At 42.4% G+C, this 11767-nt stretch overlaps 1 protein-coding gene across 2 annotated transcripts; it reads right to left on the reverse strand.

Annotated features, from left to right (window-relative positions):
• Positions 1-1830: 1830 nt before the first annotated feature.
• Positions 1831-11647, reverse strand: LOC129456425 (uncharacterized). Of its 2 annotated transcripts, XM_055223446.1 has the most exons (8): positions 11574-11647; positions 7883-7955; positions 7475-7810; positions 6509-6820; positions 5172-5282; positions 4146-4178; positions 3897-3926; positions 1831-2837 (listed from the first exon to the last, which is right to left on the reverse strand). In XM_055223446.1, the coding sequence occupies exons 2-8, from the start codon at positions 7947-7949 to the stop codon at positions 2821-2823; spliced, it is 906 nt and encodes a 301-aa protein (XP_055079421.1). In that variant the 5' UTR covers positions 7950-7955; positions 11574-11647; the 3' UTR covers positions 1831-2820. The 2 variants fall into 2 exon arrangements, with proteins under 2 accessions (XP_055079421.1, XP_055079425.1); XM_055223450.1 differs by lacking the exon at positions 4146-4178.
• Positions 11648-11767: the final 120 nt, after the last annotated feature.

Here is an 11767-nt window from a genome sequence, read left to right on the forward strand (position 1 = left end):
CAAACTAGTTAAGTAACACCACCCTCATCGGACTCATCTCGGACGGCGATGAGTCTGCAGGCCGTGTAGCAGCTGACACTTCTCACCCTGGACATGGACTATTTGAGCCACTTCCCTCTGGCAGGAGGCGACGGTCCATTGGGACCAGAACCTCTCGTCATAAGAACAGTTTGTTCCTCTCCCGTTTGTCTCAAGACACTTTATAACATCTGCACTAAACTGACACTTTATAACATCTGCACTAAACTGACACTTTATAACATCTGCACTAAACTGACACTTTATAACCCCGGCCACTTTAATAACTCATGTTTGCACTGTTGTTGTATATTTCTACCTCTAAGACTATTTTATTTTTAAGCATATATTTTTTACTTATATATTATTTTTATTATTCAGTTTTTTTATGTTGCATCATAGAAAGTTCCTAGTTTGTGAGTGTTCAGTGACACAGACAATACGTTTTCTGATTCTGATTAATACCAGATCCCATGACGGCAAACAGATTATGTTTTAATTTGTTGTATCATGATTTTAATCATCCTTATTCTGTAAAGCACTTTGAATTACTTCATGTACAAATTGTACTGCACAAATAAACTTGCCTTGCCTAAGGACTAGCTGTGCCAAAACTGACACAGTAAAGAGGCTTCTGGCTGTTCTCAATCAGAAACACAAAGCACCATCAGGCCTCCGTGATGTGGCAGAACCGCACCCTGTCCCTGATAAGACAACGTTTTTACTGACATGACATGGAAAAAATTTACTCAACTATATCAGATGTCGCCCTCAATCTTTGGAAATTCCACAAACTCTTCTGCCTTAATGAGATTTGGTCTTCCTCCCCCTCGCCTGGCCGATTTCTTATGTTGTCTGATTTTCCTGTTGTGTCTGATTTTTCCTGTTGTGTCTGATTTTTCCTGTTGTGTCTGATTTTTCTTGTTGTGTCTGATTCTTCCTGTTGTTTTGTTTTTTGTGTCTTGGCGGCACGGTGACTGAGTGCCATCACTCATGTCTCACAGCAGAAGGTTGGTTCGATCCCCGGGTCACCAGGCCTTTCTGTGTGGAGTTTTTCATGTTTCTCCTCGTGTCTGGATGGGTTTCCTCCGGGTACTCCGGTTTCCCCCATCAACCAAAACATGAACGCCCTTCGAGACAACTGTTGTTGTGATTTTGGGCGTTACAAAAATAAATGAATTGAATTGAATTGAATTTATCCTGTTCAGTGGTTTTAAACATTTTTAATCACATTGCATGTTTGTTTGTGGTGCATCCTGTTGATTCAAGAGATTCCTTTTGAATTAACCCCAAAGAAATGGCTCCTCCTCAAGACAAGGCAAAATTTGTATCATGGTCTATTGGTTTGTTCATCTGGGGAGAGGAAGTGTGGGACCTGGAAAAAGAAGAAGAAAATGGATGGATGGGTTTATAGAGACAAAATGGGAGACGCAGATTCGACAAAACTACAGATCCAAGCGTGGAAGAGACGAGGGCAGTTAGATCGAAAGAAGTGTGTCACCGAGAACTTCTGAGGAAAACATCGATTGTGAAAGAGACGTGTATGAAATGAGGTCAAAAACTCTGGAAAACCACTGAGCACAAGAGAACAAGTCTGATTAAGAGACGACAAGTGCAACAGTCTCTAAAGCAGCTTTTTTTTTAGCATCTAGCAAAAAAAAGAGAACAGTGAACCAACCAAACCTCAGCATGTGACTGTTAAACGGTTTTTACGTTTAACCGTCAGAGCTGATCATGGAAATATTAAGCGTAGTGTGAGTTTTATGTGTATATATGTGATAAAACAAGAAGTATAGAAGGATACGCAGAGAGTTTTATTTAGTTTTATTAAAAATCCTTTAATGGCCATGGATCACAAATACACAAACCATATGCAAAGTTAAAAATAAACTCTATGCAACATATACAACAATTATTGGCACACAAAACCTGTATAAAAAAGTGAATTAAACACAATGCAGACAATGTTCCTTCCATATTAGACCTTGGTTTGGCAGATACAAGCAGTGGTTACCCAAACTTATAAAAACAGGATAAAAAAAAAAAAGATTAAACCAGGAACAGAAACCTGAGAGGGGAGTTTCACAATGAGACACAGCCTCTAATTAAATGTAATTATAAAAGCTTTTCAGTTTGAATTGTATTTGGCTTGGACTGAATTGAATCTGGACTAACAGACTTAATATTTACTCTTGGCTACACAAATTCATCTTGAAATAAAGGCACATTAAAAATATAGCACAGTACTGGAATTCACTCATGTCACAACTGACCTACAGTGTCCTATAAAATACCAGAAATCCTGTCACTGCACAAAACGCCATGGCTCCAAAGTACACAGTCGAACAGTAACATTTAAACAGTATGAAGTACAGTTTGTGAATAAATCTGCACACTGGAAAATAGCTGATACTTCCAAAATATTCTCATAAGTCACATTTTCAGTCAAAAGCAGTAGGTATTATTTTTTTAAAAAGCTTCATTTAGTGCAGCAGATTCATGGATGAAACACCAGTGACATATTTTAAGCTCTTAAAAGTACATATTTACACGAACACAGACAAACGCGACATATTAACTTTATCAAATCAATGATGAAGAGCTTCCTTTAGCGACAGTGACCTTTGACCCATTCAGAGAGTATGATACATAGAGTCAAATAAGGAAGTGTTTATTTGTGCGAGTAGCTCCAGAGCACAGTCTGTTTCCCAGGAGGAGAAAAGGGAAAGGTCTGAGTGTTGCTTTACAAACATTCGTCTTTGTTCTTCTAAATTACAGTAAAGCCTCATTCCAGGGTCGTGTCTAAACCATTTGATCAGCTGGAAAGAAAAGTGAATGAGTACAAATGTGTCTGACAGCAACACAATATAATATAATATACAGTGGGGCAGAAAAGTATTCAGCCAGTCACCAATTGTGCAAGAACTCCCACTTAAAAAGATGAGACGCCTGTCATTTTCATCATAGTTTCAGTTCAACTATGAGAGACAGAATGGAGGGGGAAAGAATCCAGGAAATCACATTGTCTGATTTCTTTTAAAAATATTAGCAAATTATGGTGCGAAATAAGTATTTGGTCAATAACAAAAGTTCATCTCAATACTTTGTTGTATTCCCTTCGTTGGCAGTGACAGAGGTCAAATGTTTTCCTTAAGTCTCCAGAGGTCAAATGTTTTCCTTAAGTCTCCAGAGGTCAAATGTTTTCGTTAAGTCTCCAGAGGTTTTCACTGTTGCTGTAGTTTGGTCCATTCCTCCTGCAGATCTCCTCTAGAGCAGTGATGTTTTGGGGCAACACGGACTTTCAACTCCCTCCAAAGATTTTCTATGGGGTTGAGATCTGGAGACTGGGCCACTCCAGGACTTGGAAATGTTTCTTACGAAGCCACTCCTTCGTTGCCCGGGCGGTGTGTTTGGGATCATTGTCAACCTGAAAGACCCAGCCATGTTTCATCTTCAACGCCCTCGCTCATTCTTTCCTTTACACAGATCTGTCATCCTGGTCCCTTTGCAGAAAAAAAACGTCCCAAAGCATGATGTTTCCATGATGTTATTTTGTTTCATCTGACCATGTGACATTCTCCCAATCCTCTTCTGGATCATCCAAATGCTTCTATCAAACTTCAGACGGGCCTGGACATGTCCTGTCTTCACAGGGGACACGTCTGGCACTGCAGGATTTGAGTCCCTGGTGGTGTAGTGTGTTACTCATGGTCCCTTTGTTACTTTGGTCCCAGCTCTCTGCAGGTCATTCACTAGCTCCTCCCCCATGTGGTTCTGGGATTTTTGGCCGACTAAATACTTTTTCGCCTCAGTGTAATTCTACTACAAACATATTCAGAATGGTGTATCAGCTTCAAAATTAAGTGTAACAAACTCACCTTCATCAGGATTGATAACAGGCTTCTCACCTGAAAGACAGAAATGTATTGATTAGTGAAACAAATCATTTTAGGATTTATGATCATGTGAGGACAGAGTCTGGACAGGTAGTAGTAGTTCAGTATTCAGATTACATCATTTTAATGCTACACTGTGGAGCATTCTAGGCCAAGCAATGACAGAGAGAAACAGGAGGCAGACCCTTCACCAGGAAAGTGAAGCAGCTTTAAAGTACTAAGTGAACATACTCATCAGAGGAGCTGCAGAGAGCCGTCGAGCCTCTGTTAAAAACACAAAACACAGTCACTACTTTAACTTTGATGTTTTACTGCTGCTTTTGTTCCTAAAACCGTTTCATTCATGTCTTTTCTTAAGTGTACTACTATTGTGTAATGTCTGTGTAATCACTCAGTCATCCAGCTCTGATTCAGAACAAAAGACCAAGTTTAAATGTGTCAACTGGACAAATCGTGGCGGGACTGAAGACGTTTGGCTGCTCGTCCAAGCCGTTTCTTCAGTTCTGGTCAGATTACTGCTGGACACTCTCTGAAGAAAGGAGCTAACGACGCTAAAACTGTAAACACCTAATGTCTCCAGTTGAAACCATCCTCTTCAGTCCTTAACGACACTGCTCCTGTTCTCACTGTTCTGGGTCTGAGGATGGAGTTATAGATGGGGGTGAGGTGGTGTCTCAGGTCCTAAGTAAACACTAACCAACGGTGGTTTCAGCAGGAACTGGAGACAATAGATGTTCACAGTTTCAGTGACGATAGCGCCTCCTTCAGACAGATATAAGGCAGTGTGTCCAGCAGGAATCTGACCAGAACTGAAGAAGAGGCTTGGACGAGCAGAGAAACGTCTTCACTCCTACGATTATTTGTCCAGTGACTGATTTAAACTTCGTCTTTTACTATTGTGTAATACTAACTTGTTCTATGTTCCACAAAATCACCAAAGCATATTTTTTAATTTGTGAGTTTTGTTCGCATAAAGAGCTCTTTGGATTCTGTTATGACGGTTCTAATTTTCTATACTACACACAGAAATGCATTGTGGTCAAACTGGGTCATGTTTCGACAGCACAAAGCAACAGTTGAACTCGATAATCCAGTTCAACAGTAACAAAAGCTCGTACTTTCCCAAGTCACAGAACATGGAAACTGCCCACAGCTCAGCAGAAGTCACATACATCATTTTTACACTTTTAAGTACCAGCTAAAAGGGAAGTCAGCTGTTTATTTCTCCATCTTACATTAATATATAAAGTTACTCACTTTGTGGCCTCCTTCGCCAAAGCAGAACTGCCCCAAGTAGAACGATCAATAAAACAATGACCACGACTGGAGTCACTAAGTTGCTATAGGAATTCTCATCGAGCTTTTCTCCTAAAACACAAAACAAAAACATGAATAAAACAGAAAAATGTTCCCATCTCATTGCATAAATCAGTGCACACGTGTCTGACTTATTTATGCCAGATGTGCTTCAAATTTGAATCTGAAACGCGCGTAAACAAACAGGGTGGAGGTGTGTGTGTGTGTGCGTTTTTTAGAGATAATTTAGTTACTCACAGGTTGTCATTTGGGGTGTTTTCATCTTTTGAGTATGTTTCCTTTAAAATGGAGCTAAAACACTCCCCCTCCACAGCAAGATGTGTCTCAGATAAAATGTCCCTGACCTGTGGGGTGCCCCAGGGGTCAATCCTGGGACCCCTGTTGTTCAGTCTCTACATGCTGCTGTTAGGACAGTTAATACACAACAATAATGTGTCACACACAACTCTGCAGACGAGTCAGATCTATGTCTCACTGCAGCAGGTGAATATGGACCAGTGGATTCACTCGGATTCACTCCAACAGATCAGTGTGTGGAGGAAAAACAACTTTCTCCAGATAAACTCAGACAAGACTCAAGTCACAGAAACATAGAGAAAGTGTCAGCGTCACCTCCAGACTCTCTCTCTAAAACCTTCAAATCAGGACAGAAATCTAGAGGTAATAATGGACTCAGACTTGAACTTTAACAGACACATCAAATCAATAACATCTGCAGCTTTTTACATCTAAAAACATGTCAAAAATCAAAGGTAAACTGTCAAAACCCAGACTCAGAGACACTTATCCTGCGTTTGTGTCCAGTAGATCAGACGAATGTAACGTCCTGATCACTGGACTCTACAAACGAGCCACAGAACAGAACATCCAGAACATCCAGAACATCCAGAACATCCAGAACATCCAGAACACTGCTGCTCGGGTCAGGACTAGAACCAGGAAGTACTTCACACATGTGTCCTGTGGCTCAGGTCTGTGGCTCCTGTGGCTCAGAGACTTTAAAGCAGCTCAGTGTGAACAAGTCTCTCCATGGACCAGCACCAAAGAACATCTCCCACATGAGGAGGACTGAACCAGGACTAAACCAGGACTAAACCAGGACTAAACCAGGACTAAACCAGGACTAAACCAGGACTGAACCAGGAAAAACAGAAACTTTCTACTTTCTGTGTACAATTTTGCCAGCATTGAGCGAATATGCACTGCTACATTTACAGACATAGAGATTATGTCCCACATGAGGAAATGACCCACAATAATGGAAGAAAATGACTTACCTGCAGTTTCACCACTGACTACGATGTCAAATCCTCCTTCACCTTCTTTCTCTCCTTTGGCGTTGTACACCTCACACACAGATTTTCCGAATTGTGTGTTGGGTCCAAAAGGTAGTGTGCTCGTCAGATCGAAGAGGCCATTTTGGTTCTTTTCAACTTTCACTTCAGGGTTATTTTTCCAGGGAAGGTCACCCACCACCCAGCGAATGTCACCTTTAGGGAAGCCACCGAGGGCCGTGCAGGTCAAAGTGAAGCTCTTATCAGGGTTTATTTTCTCAGGATCAGATTTAATCTGTGGTTTGCTGTAGTTTGCTGCACAAAAACAAACATATTATATTGGACATTGAACAGTCGTCACGTCTGTGTCTAAAATCACTAAATCCAGACGAGGCAGTGGACAGGGAGCTGCACATGTCACTGACAACATGAGGAAAACTTTACACATGAGGAAAACTTCACTGGAGGACTCTTAGTGTTTACAAAGGGACGTGTTTGTGTCACTGCTAATGCTAATGCTAATTTTGGAGTGTCACGGCTAAAGTTCAGGTCGATATTCAAATGTTTATTTAATTCCTAGACTATTTAACCACTCTGTAACAGACTGGAAATGATGTCAAATGTAAAACCAACGAGCGACTTGATCTGTGTGTTGGTGTTTCTTTATATAAGAGGAGAGCGATCACACTCAGGCCCTAGATGAGCGGGTCGCCTCTCGTGGACGTCAGCTCACGAGGTTTGTGTACTTTTATTTAAGTTTTCATGTATTGTAAAGGACAAAATTAATTTTAGCATTTATTTTAATGCATTTCTGTTTGTGACCAGTTTTCACTGTTTGTCAAGACAAGAATAAACTCTGTTTTCTCTCGTGCTCAGGCTAAAGCCGTGAGGTCACACACTGAGAAAAGCAGAGTCATTTATATCACAGACATAAAGTCATGGCAGAAACACTGTTTTACAGATCTTTACCTCTGACGTCCAGATGCACTTCCTTTTTATCGTCTCCGATGTCTGTCACTACATCACACTGATATTCTCCGACATGTGACCAATTAGTGTTAGTGATGAGCAGAGACACGTTCATGTTTGAGGCAGTGAAAGGACCCGAAGCAAACTGAAATCCAGGTGTATGAAGTTTTTCTTCTCCTCTGAGCTCGAGCACAGGCTCTCCATTTAATTTCCATGTCACCTTTTTAATTTGAACTGAGTCACTGGCGTCATTAGGTCGGACGACACAGTCCAGCAGCGTGTTCGAGCCAAACTGAGCCACAACCTCAGACTTCTGACAAACGACTTTCACAAAACCTGTGGAGAAAAACATAACATAAAATATCTATTCAATTTTTAGACATTAATCTTAAACTGAAAATTACTTACCACTTTTTGCTCCAAGTGCAAGTGAAATGAAGAAAAGACACGAGAGGACAAGTCCACTGGACGCCATGTTTGACTGTCAGAGACAAAAACAAAATGAATGTGCACGTCTTTGTCTTTGGACGTAGCTCTGTGCAACCGAACATTTATCTGGTTTTGAGTCTGACAGAAACAAATCATAAAAAAGACAGACTGGAAAATGTCAAACTACATGTTGACCTCTCAGTCGCAGGTCATGGGTCTTACATCAGGACAATGACCCAAAAGACAAAGAGGAAAACACTGGACTGTTCTAAAGTCGCCTCTTTGAGCTCTGACCCAAATCCTACTGAGCGTCTTTGGAAGGAGCTGAAACATGTCGTCTGGAAAAGGCCTTTAAACCTGAGACCCCTGGAGCAGTTTGTTGATGAGGAGTGGGACAAACACCTGAGCAGACGTCTCACTGACAGTTACATAAATCGTTTGATTGTTGCGTCAAAAGGTGCAGCAAAATATTAAATTAAGGGAACCATCATTTTAGTCCAGGCCTGTTTCATGAGTTTATTTTTTTAATAATTCTGTTGAAAAATGTTTGAAAAGCAATGTCTGACTTTCATTGGTTAAATTTCATAGAATTTTTATTTATTATTACTTTTGTCAGATTCAAGTTATTTCTGTGACAATTGTGAGTTTTTCTTTCATGAACCGAAGGGACCAACAGTTTTGTCCTCGTCTGTATTTGTACAGAAGATTGTTCCAGGTTTTAGCTGCACAAAACTCAAACACTGACTCCTCTAATGTAGACCTGATTTAGTCCTGGTTTAGTCCTGGTTCAGTCCTGGTTCAGACCCGGTTTAGTCCAAGTTTAGTCCTGGTTCAGTCGTGTTTCAGTCCTGGTTTAGTCCAAGTTTAGTCCTGGTTCAGTCCTGTTTCAGTCCTGTTTCAGCCCCGGTTTAGTCCTGGTTTAGTCCTGGTTTAGTCCTGGTTCAGTCCTGGTTTAGTCCCGGTTTAGTCCCGGTTTAGTTCTGGTTCAGTCCTGTTTCAGCCCCGGTTTAGTCCCGGTTTAGTCCCGTTTAGTCCTGGTTTAGTCCTGGTTTAGTCCTGGTTTAGTCCCGGTTTAGACCTGGTTTAGTCCCGGTTTAGTCCTGGTTTAGACCTGGTTTAGTCCCGGTTTAGTCCTGGTTTAGTCCTGGTTTAGTCCAAGTTTAGTCCTGGTTCAGTCGTGTTTCAGTCCTACTTTAATCCCGTTTTAGTCCCGGTTCAGCCCTGGTTCAGTCCTAGTTTAGTCCCGGTTTAGTTCTGGTTCAGTCCTGTTTCAGTCCTGGTTTAGTCCCAGTTTAGTCCTGTTTCAGTCCTGTTTCAGTCCTGTTTCAGCCCCGGTTTAGTCCTGGTTTAGTCCTGGTTTAGTCCTGGTTTAGTCCCGGTTTAGTCCCGGTTTAGTTCTGGTTCAGTCCTGTTTCAGTCCTGTTTCAGCCCCGGTTTAGTCCTGGTTTAGTCCTGGTTTAGTCCTGGTTTAGTCCCGGTTTAGTCCCGGTTTAGTTCTGGTTCAGTCCTGTTTCAGTCCTGTTTCAGCCCCGGTTTAGTCCCGGTTTAGTCCCGGTTTAGTCCCGGTTTAGTCCCGGTTTAGACCCGGTTTAGTCCCGGTTTAGTCCCGGTTTAGTCCTGGTTTAGTCCTGGTTTAGTCCAAGTTTAGTCCTGGTTCAGTCGTGTTTCAGTCCTACTTTAATCCCATTTTAGTCCCGTTTTAGTCCCGTTTTAGTCCCGGTTCAGCCCTGGTTCAGTCCTAGTTTAGTCCCGGTTTAGTTCTGGTTCAGTCCTGTTTCAGTCCTGTTTCAGCCCTGGTTTAGTCCCGGTTTAGTCCTGGTTTAGTCCCGGTTTAGTCCTGGTTCAGTCCCAGTTTAGTCCTGGTTTAGTCCCGGTTTAGTCCTGGTTTAGTCCCGGTTTAGTCCTGGTTTAGTCCCGGTTTAGTCCCGGTTTAGTCCCGGTTTAGTCCTGTTTAACTCGTTCATGCAGGACGTGGGTGAATTTGCTTTGACCTTTTCGTTTACTTCTTGTTTTCTGTGTCATTGTCAAAGAAAAGTTCAAAGTTCAGTTTCCATCTCACAAACTAAAAAAGTGAGACCAGAGAAAATCCACTCAGCGTCTTGTTCTGCAAAATCACACTGTGTCTGAGTCCGGTTTTTGTACAAACTAAACTTATGTAACGACTGTGATAAACATTTTCACTCAAAGATCTGCTCTTTGTCCCAGTGAGAGTCAAATGTGAAAGTGAATTTAAAATACCGTAGAGTTCAAATACCACAGATTAAACCCCCCGTGTGAGAAGGTCGTGTCCTCAGTGTCTCGTTACACTGATGATGACATCGTTCTACCAGCTGGAGGTCGGGGGCGGAGTTATGTCCAGCCCATGACACACACAGATACAACAGAGCCGAGGTGGACTACAGCCAGTGGTTCAGCGAAGATGAAAACATGTTCATTTTATAAAGTTTAACTGCACTTTTACTGTCAAAAAACTGAAACAAAACAAACTCTAGGTCAGTGCTTCAGAGCAGCGATGGAACAAGGACAAGGACAAGTAAAAGTAAAGGTATAGTATGAAAAAGTACAAGTATTTAAGTACATGTTAAAAGGGAACTTGAAGAGTAAAAAGTAAAAGTTTTTTTCTAGATGTTTTCATTTGTCTCGTGACCAGATGGAAACTAATCAAATGTGGGTCAGTGGCTCAGTTTAACACGAGACAAACCCTGAAAAAGACCCATGTCTGTTGAAAAAAATGTGTGTGGACATGTGTGTGTGGGTGGACATGGGTGTGTGTGTGTGCGTGCGTGCGTGGGAGTGTGTGTGCGTGTGTGGGTGTGTGTGTGTGTGTGTGTGTGTGTGTGTGTGTGGACATGTGGGGGTGTAGGGGTGTGTGTGTGGGTGTGTGTGTGTATGTGTGTGGCCCCGGGTCAGTCCCTCGTGGGGCAGCAGGACCCTCCTCTGGACCCTCCTCTGGACCCTCCTCTGGACCCTCCTCTGGACCCTCCTCTGGACCCTCCTCTGGACCCGTCTCTGTCCCAAAGTCATGAGTCGATTCTGGCTCCACAGACGTGAACTTTAACTGTAAATGAAAGTCCTGGACATGTCTGCAGCTGCCAGTCCACGTTTAAACCTGGTTTAGACCCGGTTCAGTCGGGGTTTAGCCCTGGTTTAGACCCGGTTTAGTCCTAGTTCAGTCCTGGTTTAGTCCTGGTTTAGACCCGGTTTAGACCCGGTTTAGTCCTAGTTCAGTCCTGGTTCAGTACTGGTTTAGACCCGGTTTAGTCCTAGTTTAGACCCGGTTTAGTCCTAGTTCAGTCCTGGTTCAGTCCTGGTTTAGACCCGGTTCAATCCTAGTTTAGACCCTGCTCTGAGGCCAGATGCTGTTCGACCCTCCGCTCCACAGACCTGCTCCGTACGGCTCGCTCTGTCCTCGTGACTCTGATCTCGTGGTGTTGAGTCTAAATCAGTGACAGTGGCTCATCTTACAAAAACACCACTTTCTGTACAAATACTCAGATGCTGTCACGTGTCCTGAAGTAAAAGTACATAAATCCACTGTAGTACTTTGACCTCGATATGAGCCAACACTTTTCCAACGGTCAGATATAAATAACCAGGAGAAGCAGCAGAACTGTCCTGGTCTAAATGTGACAAACTTAAACCCCTGACACAGAGTAAAGTCTGGACTGACCTGGACACACGCTCCTCTTCAGCCTCGCTCCGTCTCCAGCCTCGATCTGGGGCGGCACAGTCCGTGTGTGACCGATTAACTGATTATGTTACTTTCACTTTCGGAATGACTGTATATTTACACAGGACGCCCCCTCAGCCTGTGTCTACTTCAGATAAAGGAGGAAGAAAGGAAAGTATTCTATAAAATCAGCC

This window comes from Periophthalmus magnuspinnatus, chromosome 1 (assembly GCF_009829125.3).
Source record: "Periophthalmus magnuspinnatus isolate fPerMag1 chromosome 1, fPerMag1.2.pri, whole genome shotgun sequence".
Lineage (NCBI taxonomy): Eukaryota > Metazoa > Chordata > Actinopteri > Gobiiformes > Gobiidae > Periophthalmus > Periophthalmus magnuspinnatus.